The 21,756-nt window shown below is 31.7% G+C and overlaps 6 protein-coding genes across 10 annotated transcripts in view; 2 read left to right on the top strand and 4 right to left on the bottom strand.

Moving 5' to 3' along the window:
• Nucleotides 1–3,538, top strand: part of LOC149730779 (uncharacterized) — a 35,945-nt gene extending 32,407 nt beyond the window's left edge. For all 3 annotated transcript variants that reach the window (XM_089883932.1, XM_089883933.1, XM_089883931.1), the window contains 7 exons: nt 49–103; nt 277–414; nt 734–836; nt 1,039–1,257; nt 1,567–1,704; nt 2,045–2,160; nt 2,607–3,538. In XM_089883932.1, the coding sequence (XP_089740058.1) occupies nt 49–103; nt 277–414; nt 734–836; nt 1,039–1,257; nt 1,567–1,704; nt 2,045–2,160; nt 2,607–2,840 (1,003 nt within the window). In that variant the 3' untranslated portion in view covers nt 2,841–3,538. The remainder of the gene's footprint in view (nt 1–48; nt 104–276; nt 415–733; nt 837–1,038; nt 1,258–1,566; nt 1,705–2,044; nt 2,161–2,606) is intronic.
• Nucleotides 3,539–4,141: 603 nt separating this feature from the next.
• On the bottom strand, nt 4,142–10,216 carry LOC149730778 (solute carrier family 35 member F5-like). 2 transcript variants are annotated; one of them, XM_089884029.1, is made up of 11 exons: nt 10,029–10,216; nt 9,584–9,742; nt 9,156–9,221; nt 8,589–8,712; nt 7,707–7,837; nt 7,091–7,260; nt 6,522–6,709; nt 5,842–6,001; nt 5,624–5,714; nt 5,269–5,420; nt 4,142–4,684 (listed from the first exon to the last, which is right to left on the bottom strand). In XM_089884029.1, exons 1-11 carry the CDS (start codon nt 10,194–10,196, stop codon nt 4,627–4,629), a joined length of 1,467 nt encoding a protein of 488 aa, XP_089740155.1. In that variant the 5' UTR covers nt 10,197–10,216; the 3' UTR covers nt 4,142–4,626. The 2 variants fall into 2 exon arrangements, with proteins under 2 accessions (XP_089740155.1, XP_089740156.1); XM_089884030.1 differs by having other exon boundaries at nt 9,165–9,221.
• Nucleotides 10,217–10,232: 16 nt separating this feature from the next.
• Nucleotides 10,233–12,320, bottom strand: LOC149730777 (alpha-tocopherol transfer protein-like). The gene has a single exon (XM_089884081.1). It carries the CDS (start codon nt 11,786–11,788, stop codon nt 10,955–10,957), a length of 834 nt encoding a protein of 277 aa, XP_089740207.1. The 5' UTR covers nt 11,789–12,320; the 3' UTR covers nt 10,233–10,954.
• A 148-nt stretch (nt 12,321–12,468) lies between these two features.
• On the bottom strand, nt 12,469–14,272 carry LOC149730776 (alpha-tocopherol transfer protein-like). Its single transcript, XM_089884080.1, has one exon. It carries the CDS (start codon nt 14,141–14,143, stop codon nt 13,304–13,306), a length of 840 nt encoding a protein of 279 aa, XP_089740206.1. The 5' UTR covers nt 14,144–14,272; the 3' UTR covers nt 12,469–13,303.
• An 816-nt stretch (nt 14,273–15,088) lies between these two features.
• Nucleotides 15,089–20,523, top strand: LOC149730775 (uncharacterized). 2 transcript variants are annotated; one of them, XM_089884042.1, is made up of 16 exons: nt 15,089–15,244; nt 15,404–15,560; nt 15,806–15,918; nt 16,163–16,354; nt 16,710–16,816; nt 16,981–17,052; nt 17,130–17,227; nt 17,284–17,323; nt 17,531–17,605; nt 17,812–17,844; nt 18,173–18,205; nt 18,428–18,492; nt 18,652–18,769; nt 18,840–18,897; nt 19,293–19,426; nt 19,793–20,523. In XM_089884042.1, exons 1-16 carry the CDS (start codon nt 15,228–15,230, stop codon nt 19,816–19,818), a joined length of 1,338 nt encoding a protein of 445 aa, XP_089740168.1. In that variant the 5' UTR covers nt 15,089–15,227; the 3' UTR covers nt 19,819–20,523. The 2 variants fall into 2 exon arrangements, with proteins under 2 accessions (XP_089740168.1, XP_089740169.1); XM_089884043.1 differs by lacking the exons at nt 15,089–15,244; nt 15,404–15,560 and having other exon boundaries at nt 16,137–16,354.
• Nucleotides 19,598–21,558, bottom strand: LOC149730774 (sulfiredoxin-1-like). Its single transcript, XM_089884103.1, has 4 exons — nt 21,368–21,558; nt 20,981–21,127; nt 20,483–20,580; nt 19,598–20,098 (listed from the first exon to the last, which is right to left on the bottom strand). Exons 1-4 carry the CDS (start codon nt 21,449–21,451, stop codon nt 19,987–19,989), a joined length of 441 nt encoding a protein of 146 aa, XP_089740229.1. The 5' UTR covers nt 21,452–21,558; the 3' UTR covers nt 19,598–19,986.
• Between the last annotated feature and the right edge of the window lie 198 nt (nt 21,559–21,756).

The following is a 21,756-nucleotide window of genomic DNA, read 5'->3' as shown; positions in this document are numbered from 1 at the left end:
TAATGGTTAAAGAATTTTGACCTGTAGTGAACTTTTTTTTTATCTTAGTTGGAAACTCTTCTGTATGAAAGGAACATCCTCTGATGAAGCAACTTTATATCAGGTAAATGTTTGTAACCTGTGTGTCAATCAACATCTTACTAGTCAAAAATTTTATAATAAAGAGCCAGAAAGAAATCTTCGTATAGGACATTTGTTGAAATATTGATATTAAATCCTAGGTGCCTAATTTACTATTTTTTATCATTTAATTTTAAAAAAATGTCCAAATTTCAGATTCCATGTGAAAGTCAATCCCTTCGTTCTCGTTCATCGTTGATGTTGTTAAACGGAAGATTAGGGAAGATCGTTGTTTGGCACGGAAAGTTTTCACCTCAGATTACTCGAAAGTTGATTACAGAAGCTGCTAACAAGGTGAAAGAATATTTTATTATTAACTTTTTATTATTTTATCAATTTTTACTTTTTTAAATGCTTAAATGGAACTTATTTATATTTAGGGCAACCTCATAGAAAATTAATTTAGATGCAACAAATTAATACAAAATAAGTGATTAAAGTTTTTAGACAAAAATCCTTAACTGGATGAATCATAAATATCACTTTTTAATTCTTCTGTAAATAAATCCTTGTATACTTCTTTAAAAAGTAGACACACTTTCGTAAGTGTTAAACCTTGAACCTAGTATCTTCTGACTAAGAAGTGAAGGCCCCAAATTATATTTATATTTAGATCAAAGAGGAGAAACCATTATATCTTGGTTTCCGTAGCAACTGTAAGAGTGTTGAGTTCAGTGAATGTGAAGAAGGAAGTGAGAATCAGGATGTTGCTGAAGGTAACTTTTGGGAATTAAAAATACACAACAACAATTTTTTTTATTGTTTTTTGAGCATATTTTTAAGCAGTAGTAATTACCAGAAGTTAAAAAACTTCTAAAAATGGCAAAAAAAACAACAATTTGGCCAAAAATCAAACCTAGAAATTCAAAAACTATGAATTATTCCTAATTTGTTTTCTTATTTTATTTTGATTGACAGGTATTGGTCGAATACGACGAACCAAGTACATGAGTCTGTTGGAAACAACTTATGATAAATTAATTCCTCCTCGTGCGTGGCATCTACTACCCTCTGGTGACGAGTTTATCTCCCAAGAACTCCACCCGGTAACAGAATTTCCAAGTGATGAAGAAGAAAAAAACGATGTTGAATTTTTTCCACTTGTTCAAGAACAGTTTAAAGAACTAATGCAACCAGGTAAGGGTTATTATAGGCGTAATGTTGGGGTGCATGGTATTACATACCTTAAGACTTGAAGCAGGGTGATATTGTGTTTTACCACCCCAGTGGTGTTAGATGTTTAAAAATATAAGCAGAGCTAAATTATTGCCACATTAATCTATGAGGTGCATTTTAACAATGCTACCCCAGATTTTGTTTGAAATTTACCTAAATTTGTTTAAAATTTATATAAAATTAAAACTAAAAGTTAGGTTTTTAATCAAACTTCGTAAAATTAAACTTTCAATCAATCTGAATAAATGAAACTTTGTAAAATTAATGCAGCATTTGTGTTGGTTGAAACAACTGAGGGAGTTTATTTATGGCAAAGTGAGGTTGGTGAAAGTATGAAAGGTTCGGGGAAACGACAGTTTGATATTAGTCGACGGCTTGCCCTGGAAACTACTGTCAATTATTGTAAAGGTTTGTTTGTTAATGATGGTTAGCACCCAGCGTACCTGTAGACCACAGTGTGAGGTTTAACGCTGCTATCATTGTGGATGTATGTGTCCCCTTGTGTAAAAAACTTAACAGAATTTGCTCCAACCCAGTAGTGGTTTGTCTAAATTGTCAACTGTAACCCCAAAGTTACATACGTGGTAACTCGTAAGCGGGCACAAAGTGTATGAAACAGAATGCTTGTGTTATAATGACTGTCATTGCTCTGTAAAGAAAAAAGTTACGCTCATTTAAAAAAAAACTATATTAAAAGTGAAACTTTGGTAACTATTAAAAAATATTATTGTGTAACATTTTTTCACAGAATATCGATCCGATTTCACGCCAATGTTAATTCATGAACTTCATGAACCGATTGAATTCACCAACTCATTCCTCGTTTGGATGGAAAGTAAAAAGAAACTTTCATTTGAAGAAAGAGTAAGTTGTGGGTGTGTGGTAATGTGCGAGGTTATAACTTTATTAATGTATTGTCAATTGCTATGTGTGGTTATGATATAGATGTGCCATACCATACCACAAATTTATGTATCTGCTTAAAAGATAGTAGATCAAGTTAATAAAACAATGAAGAGAAGGGAATTGGCATTAAATCGATACCCGTTAAAACAAGCTAGGTATAAAAGCAATTTGAAATAAAAGTGTGGTTGCTGAACCCACAAAACTGTATAAACTGACTCATACTAACTTGTTTAGTAAAAACAAATTAACATTTAAATAAAAGAAAAATGTTTTAGACTTGTATCTTCTAAGCATAAATGTTTGAAACCATCACATAAGTTGTAGTCTCGCTACCGAAAGTGGATAAGTGATCTACAAATAAATAAAGTGCTACTTGATGCGGAATCTAATATTTCTTTCTACAGCGAGCAAATAAACCAACCTCAGTTAGTGAAACCCTTTCAACATTATCTCGACTAACATACAGCATAGAGGAACTAAGAGCCACTCCCCTGCCTGAAGGTGTGGATCCAAACCACCTTGAAACTTATCTATCACAGTCAGACTTTGAAAAACTATTCCAAATTTCCAAAGAAGAATTTTACGACATGCCACCTTGGAAACAAAGCAAGTTACGAAAAGAGAAAAATTTATTCTGAAATTTTTTCCTGATATTCTTTCAGAGGTGAAGTCCTCTATCATTGCCCAGTTTTTGCTCCTTAGAAGTTTGTGTGGCACAGCATAAGAGACCACTGCATCATAAACAACATCTGTTGTTTCATTTATCTTTCTATTTCTTACAGCAGCACTGTTCACTGACCACTATATCGTTAAGCCAACCCGTCACTCAAGTGATATCTACTTTTTTTGTACATTATAACATCATAGTCCTGCTGTTTCTATGTTACATTGCACTTTAAAGTTTTGCCTTTTTCCCAGCATGGAATTTAAATGGCCTTTACGTCACATAAAATGTTTCCAAAGTAATTGTTCCCAATAATTTCAAATTATTCTATGCATATACAGACAAGCTGCTCTTTGGTGATGGTGGTTCCGCTTAATAGTTTCAATAATTACTCAGTTTCTAATTCGTTTCAAGCCTTTATTCTATTTCCATACTTTCAGCAGATCAATTTAAAGTGAAAACAGCAACAGATAATTAAAATAACATTTTCCACAGGTATTTCAATATTCTATATAAGTTTAAAACAACAACATGCTTCCCAAAGTTATTTGTTGCTTTAAACAACACAGCAATATGATGTAAGCATTAATTTGTACATCGTGATTATTATATCTTCATTGATTATCTGTAAATTGTATGTTCACTTGCAATAAACACGAGGCCGTGCATAAAGTCTGTTGTTTCATCTGTACCAACATGAGTTGGTAACTAGATACAAAAATATATGTTGTTCAATATATAACACGCTTGGACATTCCTTGTGTGACAAAATGTCTTAGTGGGACAAATGTTCCACCAAGACCAAAGGAAAACTCAATGTCTATAACAAAAAATGTCTGTGCAAAGATTATACACTGGGGTTGCATTTTTGGCTACCAACTAAACTGGTCGCCGCCTAAAGCAACTGAATAAAAATTAGTTCCGACTAACTTCTGTAATAAGTAATGCACAGAAAGTTGGTCGGCCGAGCAAAAAAACGCCTAAATAATAGTAACCGCAACCAACTAACTTTAGTAGGTAGCCACAAATACCATCCCTGGAATTTTCTTGTTTTGTATATTTCTTGTTCTGGTTTCATCCTCACTCATCAGCCATAGCAAAACACAGGATATGAACAAGATGTTAAAACAATTGGAAATTGTTTTTTTTTTATCAATTTTATTTTTTAACATTTTTAATTTTTTATGCTTTGTTACTGATATTCATTGTATGTAACAAATTTGTATTTGTCCTAACCAACTCTTTACCTGCATAGAACAAATCACTCAAAATCGCTAAAGCTTATCAAGTTTTAATTTAGCACTTTACAACAAATTCACAAGTAATATGAAATATACCCACACTAAAAATTGTCTTGTTCAATATATTTCCGTTCACACAATAGTCTATTCACATATTCACAATAAAAATTTGTAAAACTAATAAAATACGGCTGTGGTATGTACTACACGCTACACAAAATTGCACATATAATTAAAAGCATTAATATGGTGCCGCAGTAAATGTGTTTATGTTGTCTATACATTGTGCATGTGATACAAAAAGTATATTAACTGTTATATAATACTGTGGGGTAAGATGGGATACTATTAGAACCAAAATCCAGTTTTTCCTGATCGTGATTTAATCAATTAACAAGTGAGACGCAAAAAAGAAGATAAAAACCTGTCCCATCTTACCCCACCCTACTCCAATGGGTCTGGCAGAATATAAAGCAGTTAAATGTGTAGCTGTTACTAGTCAAAACATTGTACTAATTATCATGTGGGTTCCATAGATGTGAGAGGAATCTCTTGTTCATGATCTGCATCACTTTTTCTGTTGATAATTACAGTGGTTTAGTAAGCAAATCATAGCCAGAAGTTACAGAGTTCAAAACCTAATACTGTAAAAATTGAAGGCCTGTGTCTTTGGGCAAGACATTTAACAGTAATTCCTCCAAGTAAGTGTAGTTTAATATGTGAGAAATTTAAGCAATCAATAAATGGGCAATCATGTGTATAAACAATGTCTCAACATTATAATTAAAATCAATATAATATTATCATAACTCATACCACTGAACCGGTGAACCTTTATTGAGATTACATTGTGTGGGTTACCAGATTACCTAAGCACACTGTAGTGTATTGTTTTGCATACATGTAAACAAAACATGGAAGAAAAACAATTATTTCTCCTTGTGTGGGAATGCAACTCAAGAGTTATAACATGGAAGCAACTATTTCATAAACTTTTAGCCTGTTTGTAAATTTGTAAAAACAATTTCGGCAAAGATATTTAAAAAAATTTGTTTATTCTTTAATTTAAAATAAATAATAAAATACCATATATTTTGGGAACAACTTTTTTATTAATAATAATAATGGTAAAAATTTTTGTTACAAAATAAAACAACTTACTTTTTTCTGCAGCAACAGCAAAGGCATGAACACAACTTCTTAATTAAAGTAAGTATGGGATCACTTTCAGGTTTATGACAAAGGTAAGTCACGCATAGGAAGGCAGCAAATACTGGCCCAACACCAGCGTAAAATAACCATGAAAATTGAATCTGGAAAATTTATACAGAACTATAAAAAAACAATTTTAAAATTTTGTTGTTTAAAAAATATCTGTAAGGTGATTTTTGCAGCATAGCAGGACACCAAATTTTAACCCTAACATGGAAAAATGAATAAAACATTGAAAATGTGATACAATTACAATTGTTTTGTGAAAAATGGGGTTTAGGTTTAATTAATTATAAGACCTCACCTTTCTAAACACGATATCCAGTGTTATACTGAGTGGAATGGTGAGACTTAATGACATGGTTGCTATGAGTGACGATGTTAGTAGACAACCCCTGTAATGTATGAGTATGTAAGTAGTGGTTACGGGTTGGAGTTTCAGCTCTGCTATTGTGGGTATGTGTTGGGCAAGACACTTAACAGCAATTGACTTCATATCATTAATACATAACAAAAGATTACCATATCCACAGTAATTCTGAAATGACAGTTCCCACCAATCCATTCACAAGCACAAGTATAATACTTGCTTTGTTTGGTAATTCAAACGGTTCAACACCAGCATAATGCAGAGCCACCATACCAGGCCATAATAATGTGAAACTGAACATACCAACAAATCCTGCAATTTTTAATATATTGTTAGTTCACATATGGAGTAAAGAATAATATCTATATAGTAGGGTGGGGGAAGATGGGACACATTTTCATTCTATTTTCTTCTTATTTGGTGGTAAACAAAGAAATTTCAAAGAATTAAAAAACCGTATTCTCACGACTACCATAGAACGTTGTTAACAGTTTAAAATTGATCAGGATATTTGGATATTATGTGCTAAAGGTGTCCCATCTTTTCCAACCCCACTAAAATTGTTTTATAGCATTTAAAGGAATTTGAAAACCAAAACATAACCTAAACTGCTTTCCAAAATAGGGGTCATGTAACAAACTTTAGGAGTTGCCGGGTATATCAATTTTTACACAAAATATTGCATTTACAAACTATTAACCATGAAGAGTTACAAAACATTTAAGAAAATTTAAAGGTTTGAAACTTAAGAACGAAAAAGTTTGGGAAAAACAGTAAAACACCCTACTTTTTCAAAAGTTAGGTGCCCATGGGCCATGCTAAAATTTCTCACCAAAGAACATTGGAACGTCCAAATTATCATCTGAACCTACAGATTTTTTGAGCGAAACGAGATAAAGTGCGTAACAAAATGTTCCAATTAATGACCAAAGTATTCCAAGAGATGAGTTGTTGAAATTAAAAAGACTTTGAATATCGGTGTTGCTTGCTCCAAGTCCAACCATTGTAATACCAGCAATTCTGTGAATATGAAGTAAAAAATATTTAGTATATATTTGTATATATATATATATATTATCAATATATCATTATAATATTCAGTTAAATTGCAGATTTGGTAACTCTGCTGCTATGTACAAGTTGTACACCTGTTTTAAAATTTTAAATATATAGTTGGTTTTCAGAATAAATAAGTCACATTCATTTAAATGTAGTTTTTATTAAACTTATATGACCTGTTTATTAATATTAAATAAATCCATTTTGTTATGTTACTTACATTCAAAAGTGGAATATTAGCAAAAACAACAAATTACATTAAAACGCACTGATAAATGCAAATTTGAGATTTATAACTATTTATGACAAAAAAAATATTTGTTTTACAAAAGTTCAACTTACGATAATAATACAGCGCACAACTTTGAAAGTGTGAATCGGTCGCCTGAACCACTTGGAAACAATGCAGCGAGAATCAACGTGAATAAACCAGAAGTTGAAGATAATACGTTGACCAATGAAACTTCAGATACAGCTAATGCTTCTTGGTAAGCTACATTACCAATAAAGAACTGTAGAATAATATCAGCGATTCATTATTTCCAGCTAATAAACAGTAATAAGTTACATTGTATTTTTCACCAGTTAAGTATATTGTACTATTTTCAGGGTAAAATAATATTTATGTTATGTTTTACAATGGCACAATTTCCATTATACTTACGCCATTGTAAAAGTAACTTTTTTATTCATGTGTGTGAGGTGCTACCGTGGCACACTGTGGGACCTGAGATTTAGGCAGAGTTGAATACTCCTACACCCAGTGTGCTACAACCCATTAATAACCACTGGGTTGGATCAATGCCGTTAAGTGTATTGCCTAAAGATACACATACGCCAACAACTGTAGCAGCATCGAGCATTAAAAAATCCCAAATAAATCAAAATTACAAAAAAATATTTTAACTCTAATTATAGGCACATATTCATTTATTTTTACGTTTTATTGTTAACTTACAACAACAGAAAAGAAGAAACTGATCCTCATAACTTGAGGAACTGTCAGTTTTCCTTTCTTAGATTTTGATCGAAACTTTGCTCTTAATGCAGCTCCATAGTTCATGCGCGCCATCTTTGTTTCTTCTGTGTCTGGATAATAACATTGTTTAATGTTTATAAATATTATTGTCCAGAAATGCACAAGATCAACTTCTTTCTGTGTACGAGTTTTAAAACGACCAACATTCTCCACCAAGTTTTTACAAGTTAGTTGTTTGGACTGCTCATGCAAAAGTTTTCAACTTCAAAATAATGCTCCATGCATCACGATGCGCGTACACTTTATAGAGAAAACAGAGTGTTTTCTTTATCGACGATGGGGAGTAGAATCAGTCGGGAACAAGGTGCATATGCGGACTTTGTATATCCCCGTTATAGTGGCATAGGTGCGTAACATGGGTATGCAGGGTATATGACCAGGAATAGATATGACACTTTTTGTGAATAGTCTGGTTACACATAATAACGTACAAACTGGTTATCTTGCATTAATTAAGGGCAACAACACACCATATCGACTAAAGAGCATCCTGATTCTTGAAGATGTTCAAAGTGCAATAAGAATAATAATCTTAGTCCTTGTGCAAGCCACTTAACATAAACATAAATTGCTTTAATCCAGTGGTTACGAATGGGTTGTTTAAATGGTCAGCCATAAAAATGTTAAAAATTTATTACTTGTGAGCGGTTACAAGGTGTATGAAATTGGACAACTTTGATATAAGGACAGTCTTTTCCCCACCACATTAGAAAATAAGCAACATTCTAAGTTAATGAAGTAGTTTCTTCTAAACAACAAAAATAATATAATTATATATTGTTAATTATGACATCACAATACCTTCCAAATGTCGTACTTCCATCACATGATTAAACTTGACGCGATTTTTACTTTTTTTCTCTCCATCGCTGCTATCTAACTCAGATGCAGACGGGAGTTTGGTCGGAACATAAATTGATTCACTCTGAAATTAGTTAAACAAATTTAAGATCAAAACATTTATATAAATATTAACTAATTTTTGAATGAAGCTTATACTATAACATTAACTGTGTTGTATTCTATTAAGGTAAATTTCTTTAGCAGGAGACCTGGAATTTAGGTAGGGTTTGTACACCAGTTGATCTTTTATTGCAAAATGGTTGTAAATTACATTTTTCTACCCATATAAAATCATAAATACAGGTCTGCTTGAAAATTATGCTTATTAAATATTTATGAAGCAATGGTAGATAACCATCAACTAACAATATCAAGATACAAAATTGCTTTATTACTTAAATGCGACATGTAATTGAAATATTTACAGCTATAATAATAAAAATACATAATTATATATAATAATTTTTATTATAACCTATATATATATACATATGTATATATAGTGAGTCCTGAGAATATAAATACCATAAATACCAAGGAGTTCTTGGATTGATATTCAGAATCTGTATCTTCGGTATCAGTTTCACGAACCTAAACATAAAAACTTATTTTAACAAATATTGACTTTGATGGGCTATAAGACTTAACTAAGCTACGAGTTTGATCTTAAATTTTATATTGTTCATTGTTTTTTAGGTGTATATTGCCAAAAAATAACGAAAAGTATTTTTATTTATATATATATATATATATCTTTAAATATGATAGAGAAGATCATTTTTTTAAAACAATAAAGAAAAGAGAACTAGCAGCAAAAGGCAACTGCTAAAACAATAGTTAACTTTCACTTAAATTTAAACAAATACTCTATATACATGATAAAACAAACTCCTTTCAGTAGTTAAACACACAACAAATACGTTGTAGGATATTGACACTGATGTGCTACTTACCAGTTGATATTGTCCAGGATAGTCATCACACGCACATCTTATGCACTGCCTTCTCCATGGTGCATAGAGAATGAAACCCATTAAATATATTGAAAACATTGATGTTTTTATATAAGTGCTCATGTATGGTTTATCATAGTGAATGTCCTTGAACAAGTACTGGAACAAATCAAGAAAGATGTTAAAAATTTTGTTTGTACGATAATATTATATTAAATTTAAGGAGTGCTAGTGATCGAACACACTTTTTTTGGTAAAAAATAGGGCTTTTTTAACTTAAAGTTTTGCTGAAGTAAAAACTCAGTTGCGATGTTTAGTTCTTTGTGTAACTATAATTTAGCATTTTGTTATTGTACTAAGATAAGTCAATCAAAGTACAAATGGAGTTTTGTTATAAAAATGACAATAGTGTTAAAATATTTATAAATGTAATAAAAATCTTTACCCGTGAGGCTTCAGATGATGCCACCCATATTATATCAACCACTAGAAGCAAGAATAGTCCAAGACAGAACTTTGATTTGCTTTGTTTAGCAGGTGCTGGGTTGGCCACTAAGTTGGTTCGTGTATTAATTTCATCATTTTCTTCTTCTTCTTCATTTAATGTTGACATTTTATTTAAGTTCTTTACAATTTACAAAATATACTGCTGGAATTTTCAAATCATTTTATAATAATGAAACAGTGTGCATGAATTCTAAATTAAATGCATCGTAAACCGCTGGAACTTTCAAATCAAATTTTATAATAATGAAACAATGTGCATGAATTCTAAAAAATTAAACACATGGAGTATCATTTTAAAATGAACAAAAATTAAAAGGTTTTAATAATTAAACTACATTAAAACAATCAAGTCAGCATAGCTTTAACTATAAATGTAGCAGATTAATTGCACAAATTACACAACATAATAAAACCACCAAGCTATAACAGTAAATGAAGTTAAACATTTACTATTAGCTATTAAAGTGCAACTTAACTTAAACATTCTATTTATACAGTATACACATGTCAGGATTGTCAGGGTTTGGCATACCCATAATTATGCATAAAATAATTAACCTGAGATGGTGAATTGGCATTGCTGGTTATACATAGTACTGTGGGGTAAGATAGGACACCTTTAGCACATAATATTCAAATATCCTAATCGTGTTTTAAACAATTAACAACGGTATATGGGAGTCGTTAGAACAGGGGTTTATAATTTTTTGAATGTTGTTTGTTTCTTACCAAATGGGACAAGAAAATAGAATTAAAACGTGACCCATCTTACCCTACTTTAATATGCAATCTCACATTTTTATGATGGTTTGAAAAAAAAGATGATGTGAATTAGAAATGAAATATACAGAATTACATTAAAAATTACAATGCAGTATCTTGTGGCCATTCCTCTTCCATTATCTTGTTCCATTCCTCAGCTGCTTCCTTGGGACTAGGTCCGGTTCCGTTTAGAAATGGAGGAAGAAGAGCTGGGTCGATAAAGTCCTGGAGTTCGTCATAATTGCTCCCATGGACGTGCATTCTCTTCAACAATTTCTTCTTCATAAAAGGTTTGAAAATTGCCATCAAGATGTCAAATACCTTTCCCTCATTAAGCAAATGAACAGCTTTAAACCTGAGGGGCATTGCGTCCTGCCATATGTTGTTCATCTTAGCCAATGCCATCGGGCTGATCTTAAACATCATACTTAAGTTAAAGTTTTCCAGATCCTCAATGCTTGCTACTCCACAAATCTGATATTTTTCTTCTTCTATGACCTTTTCCATGCACATCACACTGTAAGCCATAAGATCATAGATATTGACATCTGCATCCAATAAACCAGGTCTATATATCATCACTGCAGCTCCTTCCCTAGAAGCACCTTGCAGCATGTACATAATCCCTTTCTCAGTGAGTGGCTTCAGTACAATAGGATTGTTAACTTTTTCAAATACCTCTTTAAATTCTTTCTTCGTATTATGATAATTCTGCAGCATAACAAGAGCTTTTTTCTGGTCAAATTTTTTGGCCCTCAAGAATCGTAAAATAAAACCATCATCTTCTCTTATGAGTGGTCCAAACTTCTCCACACTGAAGCTTTCTCTTAACTGATCAATTGCTTTCAACCTTTCATCATTATCACGAGGTTCATGCAATTCATTCACAGCTTTATCCAAGAGCTCAGGGGAGAGTTTACATTCGTACCGCCCCATAACTAAACCAACTCAACAGCAAACTTATCTAAAATACCTATCTTAGTATCTTGGTACCCTTTAACAAATTGTAATATAAAATCAGTTAAAAGCTACAAATATATACCTAAAATTTTACCAAATATTTCTTACATAAAAAATGCTCAAAATACATGAGGGGGGGGAGTTTAACTATAATTGAAATTTTGAACAAAATATTAAATGTTTACAATGTAACTGGAATCCCATTATTAAATCCGACATAAAAAGCCAGTGTTTTAAATAATTGATGTGCTGTGTATTAATGCATTGCAGTGTGTTGGCCAGTGGTTGATGCATGAAACTGGTGCAAATCATTTCAGGAAAAAGGATATGTTAGTAATAGTGACATCACCGGTAATATAATTCAGTGCTTATTCATTGTAATGCATTATCATCACATCATGTGTCCAAAGATCAGTTAAACAAGAGTGTCTATAGTCATACACTATACAAATTATGAAATTCGGAATAAAATAACAAAGGTAACCGTAAAACGTACATAGAATTTGTAATTTAGGGATATACTTATGGGAATCAGACCAAGATTTTAAAAAAACCTGCTATACAAATCCATTTTTCGCAACATTGTATTTAAAAGCAGCTTAATCTTCTCTTGTTTTTAGCATGACCACAATTTAGCAAACATTTAATCCTTTCACCTGCTCAAACAACAAGAAATTAGTGAAATAATGGAATATGCATCATAGCTCAAACGTACAGCATGATTTTATCAGAAGCTGCTTGCAACAGTGGGCTATAACTCATAGAGAATCAGAAACTATCAACGTTTTAATAAAGTAATTAACCCAATTTTAGGCAATTACTTTTGCACAAATAATGTAAGCATTTGGAAAAAGGACTTTATAGGTATACTATAGGCTTGTAGCCAAATGTAAGGACACAAAATCTATTTGGAATAATGGCAATCATAGACTGTTTAACAAAAGGTAAACATGGTTTATAACCACAAATAAATACACACAAATAATAATAATAATAAACAAAATAGCTATTAATTTCTCAACGCATAACAGTGAAATATACAACCTTGTATAAGAAGCTGCTTAAATTGTTCATTAGATTTTGCTACAGTTTTAATATTCTAATATAGTTGAACGAGCATATAACTTAGTAATTTACATAATAAATTCAACATTATAGCATTATTTTATTTATTGGAAATTGTATTTAGGTAGGCCTATATATGGTTTCACTTTTAATCCCTTTTTAAAAATTTTACTCTGTACAGAAACTGTATAATATAAATAGATATTAGTTTTAATCCTTTTTTTCATTAATTAACATAAACAAATCAACATTATAGCATATACATATTATCATTACTTTTACGGGTAAAGAAAATTACATCTAAATATGGTTCAATCCATTTTCTCATTACCAAACATAAAGAAATTAAACATTCTAATATCATTTTTACACTGAAAGGAAAAATTGATATATAATATGGCTTTAACCCTTTAGGTATGCATGGTTTTAGCCTTTTTTTTCAATATCCAATTGTTTGCACAGTTTTTCCACCCACACTTTACAAGCATCCTCTATTGGCAATCCACTTCCCCCCAAACATGGTGGCAACATAGATGGGGGAATTTCTTCATGCATCAACTTATAATTATCCCCGCAAACTTTTATTCGCTTCTTCGTTTTTTCCTTCATAAAAGGCCTCATCATTGTATAGATAATGTCAAACACTCTTCCTTCATTGAAAATATAAATCGACTTCATTCGAACCGGCATGCAGTCTTGCCAAACCTGATTCATACGCTTAGCTCCATGCAGGGAAAACTGAGCCAAGATACGAAGATTGAATTGTGTCAAATCATCAACAGTAATACTTCCTGATATTTGGTATTCTTCATCTTTTAATAACTCCTCCACACACAAAACTCCATAAGCAATAACTTCGTGTATTTTCACCTCTTGACTCAACAAGCCAGGCCTGTATATAATTACAGACTCTCCATTCTTCACTTTCCCCTCAGCAGCATACATCATACCCGTATCCATCACGGCTTTCAAACTCATGGGGTCTTCTACTCTCGAAAAACATTCCCGAAAATCCTTCCGTATTGTGTGATAATTTTGCAGAACTTTTAACGCCCGTTCTTGATTAAATTTACGAGCTCTGAGAAATCTTAAAATAAATCCATCATCGGAACGAATAAGTGGCCCATACTTTTCAACATTAAAGCTATCCCGCAACTGATCAATTGCTTTTAATCGTTCATCATTATCCCGAGGTTCGTTTAGTTCCCGAACAGCTTTTTCTAATAAATCTGGGCGTAAATTGCACTGATATCGTTCACACGCCATCTTCTAATAACAAACCTGTAGCAAGAACAAACTAAAGCGAAGTTCAAAGCTGCAAACGGCTATCAAAATAACCTTGAATGAAAACAAACGAAAACAATTGTTTACAAAATGGCAACCCACGTGGGGTTTACCCTAAATCAATACCGAAGTTTAATGTGAGTAATATTTTAAGGGAGTTAACGAAGTACGTATAGAAACATGATTCTACGACTCTACACGTGTTGTAGTATTTATGTAAAGAATATTTGTAGTCTATAGGTATTGCATGTCATTTATTAAATAAATAATACTGTAAGAAACACACATCAAATTTTTGTGTTCGTAATGATATTACCGATATATTGTGCCCAGAGCCATAGAAATACCGAGTAGTCCAACCCATTGTTACGTAAAACACAAATTGAACGGCAATTTGGTTCCAAAATAACACAGTAGGTATAGGGAAAATGTATGTTTTCGGTAAATTACAGAAAAACTTGGGCCTAAAAACAAATTTAAAGGTCGAAAAATGTAAAAAACATGTGTTATTTGTTTTCTGTGTCAAAAAAAGTCAAAAATTAGAATTAGAAGCGGTTGATTTGCGACATTTTAGTCATTTAATGCGGCTAAATTTATACATTTTTTCTAAAAAATGTTTGGTAAGGTAAATAGAAGCTGTTTTACACCTTCCCACAATAGGAAAACACAAACAAAACTTAACAGGTTCGTTTAAACCCATTGTCAAAGTCACCACTTTTGCTCTATTTTGGACACACATAGACGGCAGTTGGACTACTCGGTGTTTATACGACTCTGATTGTGCCTAGAGTCCGTATATTGTAAGCATGATTTATATAATAAAATCAAAATTTAAGAGCGTATTCAATATCACAATATAATATAGGATACATACTTTGTTTAAAATGGGGTTAGGCAGCACTGCTATTGTGTAACACGTATTGATCAATTATTGCGCAACAAACGCTTCAGGGAGAACCAATCGACGAAGAAGCTGATAGAGAAAAGCGCGAGTTTTAAATTCACGTGGTGCTGATAAGTTGAGTAGCTTGCCCCGCGAAGTTGCAACTAAACACCACTCGGCAAGATGGAAAAAGTTCGCAGGTAATTATCTGGTTTAGAAATAATTGATTCTGCCTTCGTTTTTTAAAAAAAGATAAGGTATTTTGTAGTCGTAAAGAGATTACTATTTACCACGCGTAGAGTTCGATGCGCATAGATACGTTTATTGCACGATTTAAATTTAATTATGCCTGTGGTTAGGAAACGTATAAACAATTCGTTGGACAAACTACGGACTTTGTTGCCGCATTCAGTAAACATTAAGAAAGACATGGCATCTTTGCTGGAACAAACAGTTGAATACATCAATATTATGCACACAGTATTGAATGAAGACAAGCCAGCTTGTTTAAATAAGGTAAGATTTCACTAATTTGTATAAACGAATAATGATTAAGTTTATTTTTTTAATTATCATACCACATATTTTAAACCAAAAGTTCAATAGCCTACCTTGTTGCTGATAAGCTCTATGTATATCTGGTTGTTTTCATAGTTTTTTATAACTATTAAACTTAAAAAAGTCTATTATGGTAAACTTGCACTATACCTAAAAATCCAATGCTTTCAAGAATTTAATTTCTATGCATTATTGGCTCGTAGGTCTATATCGCATACCGACAAAAAACAGAAGAAATTGAAAATTTTCGAAAATCTTTGAAGAAAACAATTTCAAGTAACACAAGTGCAAAAAGATCTAAATCTTCTGAACCAGGGTAACTATAATTCCTTTCTATATTATTGACGTATGCTTATATTTATACAATTAGTTTCTAATTGCTGTAAGTTTCAAGGGTTCTATTTTATATTGCATTCTACATTTTTACGAATTAGGCAAACAAAAAACCTATTGTGCACTCGTAAGTTAAACACACGGCTTGTATCTATTATGTTAAAGCTATTTGCTTAATAATAGTTTGTTTTTTATTTACAGTTACTCTTGTTGTTTTCCATCTACAGTTGTTCTTGGGGTCATTCCTTTTCAAACTACACTCCACAACCATCATCATCAAATGCAGATGTTGATCCGTTATTGAAACACTCATGCATGGCACCATCCTATTATGATGCATTATCTGCAAGGATGGGAAATCACCCATGGTCACATCAGAAGATACAAGATTCCATGTTTGCCTCACAACCTTCTTTCAGGTTAAATATTTAACTATACATTTTGTGTTGTGCAATAACCCACACAGTCAGTTAATATCATTCATATTATGGTTTTGTCATAAATATAACGTTCTGTTTTTTTGTGAAACAATCAATTACTATTGTACTCGCAATAGGCTATGGTCTTTATTATGATAAAATGTAACTGTCTAATGTCATTATTATTTTAATAAAGAAGCATTTTAGAAGTGACAGCAGTAATATACATTGTATATAGGTCTGTGCAATTTGATTTATGATTATGTTCGACTTAATGCTTCACAAAAAGGCTTCTGTAACCCTGATTATAATTTCTTTACAGTATATATTTCAAGCTATTATAACTTCTTTACAGTGGTCAATCACAATCAGGACAGTTGATATCAATCCCAATGCAAACTACAGCGAGTACATCAAGATCTATCTACTATCCTCCAGCTGCAAATGTGCCAGTGAAACAATGTAAGTAATATTAGTACAATTTTCTTTTATTTTGGAAAGGTATGTACGTATGTAGCATAATAATCCAGGGGAACTGGGATTAAGAACAGATTTTGACCGTTATCGCAATATTGGGTTATTACATTTTTGTACCCATATAATTTTTTAATTTAAGTTTTATTTAGTTGATGGGAATTTCACGTTTTCACACGTCAGTGAAAATGGTGAAATAACTGAACAGCAGAAACCAAATGGAGGTAAGTTTATTATTAGTGTAAAACATATTTATATATATAGAATATATTTTTTACTGTGACTATATTTTTAAAACAAGTTACAAATGTGAAGTCTGAAACGTGGCAACCGGTTTTACAATCAAATGAAGTTTTAACATCCAAGGCAAGTTCATCTACTGCTGTTGATTTAGTAATGGTAGGTTGGTGTGTTATTCAAGGTATTGCATATGATAATGTAAATATTTACCTTAGGGTTCTGGAAAACTGATTGCACCCAACAACCAACCTAACAGTAAGTGGTTCTGTATTATTCTTTTTTATGAATTACTATTACATGGATCTTAAACTATGACTCAATGGCAAATGTGTAAGAAAAACCCTTATATTGTTTTTTTGCAGTATATTAATGTAAAAAAACACAAGTGGAACATTTTTATAATACACAACGAAAACTTTGTATGCGACAATACTAGAGTCTAATAGTCTTTTATATTTGCAGCATGTTCCACTGACTGGTATCGTGGTTTTTATGGAAGCTCAACTTTACAAAGTACTCCACATTGCAACAAGAATGGTAAATTGTTTGATTAATGTGTATACCCTACGCGATTAATGCATGCAGATTATCAAACAAAAAACAATCCCGCAAAAAAAATTAAACCAACTTAACTTTTGCCCCAGCCTTTGTTAATGTAAGTTTGGCTGCAAAAATGTCTCATCAATTCATATAGGAATATTTATGAAGGATAAAATATTTAATAAATGTTTTCATAATTTCAGTTTCAACAAAACAACATACACCAATATTTGATGGTAAGTTAAAAAGAAATATTTATATATTAATATTCAAATAAATATAAATATTTTAAATATATACAAATAAATATATTATATATTTTTTTCATATATAAATAAATAAATATTTATATTTCATCTCCACCCGAAATAATATATATGAATTTTTTTAAATATATATAAAAACTTATGCCTACTAATTGCCTATGCTAATATAAAGTACTTATGCTAAAATAAAGTAATATTTTGACATTGTTTAAGGATTTTTTACTTGTTTTTCTAAATAATATTAAATCCTGTTTTGTTTATTTGCTACAAAATAAAATTAAATCCATCATGTATTTAGAGAACAACAACACTCCTTCTGTTGACAAACCAAGTAAGTTTGTGATGTATTCCTATTAGTATTTTGATAAAACTAATACTTTTTTCTTTTGGTATTCTATGTTTTTTTCATAAATTTAGTTGTAACCACTACTTTTTGGGAACAGTATTTTTCAACTGTTCTTCTGCCTTTTTCCAGTTTCTTAGTTACCATGATTTTTGTTAGTGTATGTTTAGTCAAAGTTTAGACATCAATTTCACTAACTTAACTTTGCAGCTGAACTAACCCTCCCTAAAGATGCAGCAACCAACCACCATACACCATCACCTACAACTTTGCAGGTTGCTAAACTTCTTATTTGACGTAAATAATAAAACTAAAGGAAGAACAGGTTCACCGATGCATATGCTTGTTCAAATTTTAGTAATTAGTTTACAGCTCGTATATTGTGTCTTGTGATTAAAGTACGTTCTTAATTTAATTTGTATTAAAATTTACAGATAAACTTACAAGAGAAAAATAGTGAATCAGCGAACAGAAACATTAATTGTGACATTGCATCTGCTGCTGTCGCAACTGGAATCTTGAAATGTGGGAATTCTCCTTCCAACAAGCAAAGTAATCATCACATTGATAAAAATAATTTTTTATTGGTATTTTTTAAAATCATTTTTTTTTTTTTATTCAGGTATTTCATCTCCACCCGAATTGTACTTTAATGATGTGAGCAACTTACAGAACAACATGTAAGTCCTATAACATTACTGATATCAGGGTTTAGGAATCTTTTCGCTAATGGAGCCATACTACATAGTTTTAAATGTTTTTTTTTAGGGGCATGTACAGTTTGCATATGAAGTAAATTTCCCCAAAACAGCTGAATTCATCTAAATATCTTGGTAAAAAATTGCAAGCAACCAAAATAACGCCTGGAATTTCCAAATATGATTGTAGTAAATGGATTGTTTTGAATGTTATGTTACGATATAAAAATTTGCACATCGTGACAACCATGCTAAAAATGCAAACTTAGATTTATCTGCAGTCTGGATTTTGTTATTAAAGTAGCCACATTTGGCTCTCAAACCATAGGTTTCCAAAATACCCAACTTGAATTCTTATTTAACAAACTAACCTTTAGATCCAACCAATATGCCCCATGGTTAGCCACATGTTCCCTACCTCCATTAAGTTTGGGAAACTTCATGTCTAACCAGTCACAATGCAACAACAGTGTCTTCACAACTAGCAGCACTGTAAAGGATGTCATGTCCGGTTTGTAAACACATTTGACCTTTTACATTTATTTATTTTGCCTAAGCTAATTTCACATAGTTGATCACACTATGCTACAAATGCAATAGAACTATTAAATACCAAAACTCAAATCACTATGTTTAACAAAATGCGAACATTCACGCATTTAATATGCCAAAATTTAGAACCCTTTATGAATAATAGGCAATACAAGTCTAATTAGAGTTTTTTTTATAATGTATTAAATGTGGTAGCAAAAGTTTAACATTACAGTAAATCACGATTATACAATATGTATTTGTTCATTTTGTGCGCTGTCATACATAGGTTGTATTTCGATGAATCAAAATATTTTTTAATCTTTTTATATCATTTGTTTTTCAGGTTCCAACTCATCAAAAAGTTCGTAATATCCTGTGCATTAAGTTCCAAATTTCTGTTTATTTCTTCAGCTAAGTTCAACTCCTAATACATATATGTTGGGCCACTGTTAAGTCCAGTCTTTGTTTCATATTTGCTCCCTAATATGCAAGTGGTGTGCATTGAGAGCAAAAATGGCGGAAAGTGCAATTGTATTTTTATTTCAAATTTGGTGTTGAGGCACCGAGATAAGTTCTCAACATTTCTTGATTCCCGCGAACAAGTTTCACTTTAATATTTTCACGGCTCAGTACCTTATGAGCTTCATACCTAAAAGTATGGTTTAATGTATATGAAACTTTAACAATGAAATAATACACATCATATTAGAAGTCCTGCATATTACAATTCATCTAAATTGAAACTCTTAAAGTTGTAACAGAGCACCGCATAAGGATTTCTATTGTACAAAGTGCAACTACCCAACCCTTAGTAAACAATGAAACTAATTAAGACTTAGATCGCTGCAAGAAAGAGCGCTCTACCACACCACTACAGTATTTAAAATTTTCATGTATTACACCATTCTGTTGTTTTAAAAGTTTTGTTCATATATCTTTCAATTACAATTTCGTTCATATATTTTCATTCAGTTGTAATACGACCACTGTTTCTTCTTTGTGTGATTTACTTTTTGTTTACTTAACAACTCACCTGTGGCAACCACCAAATGAATAAAAATAATCTCCACCTTCCCTTCCCTTAATCCACAACACATCTATTGGGGGAACTGAACTTTCCAGTTCTTTATCCTGAGATGTACAGAACTGTTTTGTGAGTGTCACTTATTTATCATTACGTAGGGGAACTTCAGAAGTTGTAACAATGGGGGGTCCTATTCCGTACATTTTTTGCCAGTTTTATAAAGTATGTAATTTAGGAGAAAATTTGGATTCAGTGTCGAAAAAGTTTAGTTTTTAATGAATGTTGGGTTGGGAGCAATTTTTTAAAGATACCGGTTGTTATGGGTTGCAGCAATGAGCCTTGACCTCCATATTTTTTGGTTGTGGTAATGACAAAAGATTAAGTGTAGGTCTGTATAACATTTTCCATTTTTGCAAAGCTTCAATTTGGTTGTACGTTTGCCTTATTGAAAAAGAACCAGTTTAAAATTACTTTCCGTACATTTTAGTTCATGGTTGGTTAACTTACTTCAAGTGTTTCCATCAAAGATTTAACTTTATTCTGATCAAGTTCTGATGGAAATGGTCGAATCAAATATTTCATTGGCATCGTATGAACATCTTGTATATGGCCACTATGGATGCTTGTGCTTGTATCTTCTGTCTTTTTGTTTGCCTAAAAAAGTTTAAATGTATAATGACTACTTTTAATTTCCTTAATTTAAAATAATTAATAAAAACACAACATTATGTATGAAGGCCTAAACTTGTTTCTATGGGCCATCTTTTTGAAAGAACTACTTTTATCATAATTGAAAACAAATAAGGAAAATAATAATATGTGTAGTGGTTGTATTATATACAGTATTATAACACGCCTAAACACGTTACTACAAATTAAAACAGAATTTATTACCATTGCAGCAGATGTTGCTGTCGTACGTGAGAAAACGCGCAGGCACAGAAGTAATAAAGAAGAGTCGTACACCAGCTTATTCATTACAACATAGATTTTTCTGAAATTTCACAATCGCTTGAAATTTACTCATTGTTTACATTCGTTTTGCATGATTGCACCCAGCTGTTTGGTTTAACTTTAATAATCCCCACAAATACACTAAAGGTTACAAAAGCAAGCAATTGTAATACTGTATATGTAAAATTACTTCAACATATGTTAAATATACACAGTAAATATCGTGTGCCAACTTTTGATACCCCGTAACAAAACGTCACGTATGCTATACGGGAATTCCCCGTTTGGTCAAATAAGAAATTTGTTTTATAAGCGTGGTGGCGTAACTC

The sequence above is a fragment of the Ciona robusta genome, chromosome 9 (assembly GCF_009617815.1).
Source record: "Ciona robusta chromosome 9, ASM961781v2".
NCBI lineage: Eukaryota > Metazoa > Chordata > Ascidiacea > Phlebobranchia > Cionidae > Ciona > Ciona robusta.
The sequence above is the reverse complement of the archived record's forward strand: the minus strand, read 5'-3'. Positions and strand labels throughout refer to the sequence as shown.

Bases quoted from the DNA above. Each gene is read 5' to 3' on its own strand.
- LOC149730778 (XM_089884029.1), bottom strand. From the start codon at position 10,196: ATGTCAACATTAAATGAAGAAGAAGAAGAAAATGATGAAATTAATACA. The intron at 8,713-9,155 runs GTATTTATATTC...AACTAATTTCAG, and splicing joins AGAACTCCTTGGTATTTATG to AGTGAATCAATTTATGTTCC. The intron at 7,838-8,588 runs GTATTGTGATGT...GTTATTATCCAG, and splicing joins GGAAGTACGACATTTGGAAG to ACACAGAAGAAACAAAGATG.
- LOC149730777 (XM_089884081.1), bottom strand. From the start codon at position 11,788: ATGGGGCGGTACGAATGTAAACTCTCCCCTGAGCTCTTGGATAAAGCT.
- LOC149730776 (XM_089884080.1), bottom strand. From the start codon at position 14,143: ATGGCGTGTGAACGATATCAGTGCAATTTACGCCCAGATTTATTAGAA.
- LOC149730775 (XM_089884042.1), top strand. The intron at 17,606-17,811 runs GTAAATTGTTTG...TCATAATTTCAG, and splicing joins TCCACATTGCAACAAGAATG to TTTCAACAAAACAACATACA. The intron at 18,493-18,651 runs GTTGCTAAACTT...TAAAATTTACAG, and splicing joins CATCACCTACAACTTTGCAG to ATAAACTTACAAGAGAAAAA.
- LOC149730774 (XM_089884103.1), bottom strand. From the start codon at position 21,451: ATGAATAAGCTGGTGTACGACTCTTCTTTATTACTTCTGTGCCTGCGC. The intron at 21,128-21,367 runs GTAATAAATTCT...AAACTTTTTTAG, and splicing joins CAGCAACATCTGCTGCAATG to GCAAACAAAAAGACAGAAGA. The intron at 20,099-20,482 runs GTGAGTTGTTAA...CCATACTTTTAG, and splicing joins TCATTTGGTGGTTGCCACAG to GTATGAAGCTCATAAGGTAC.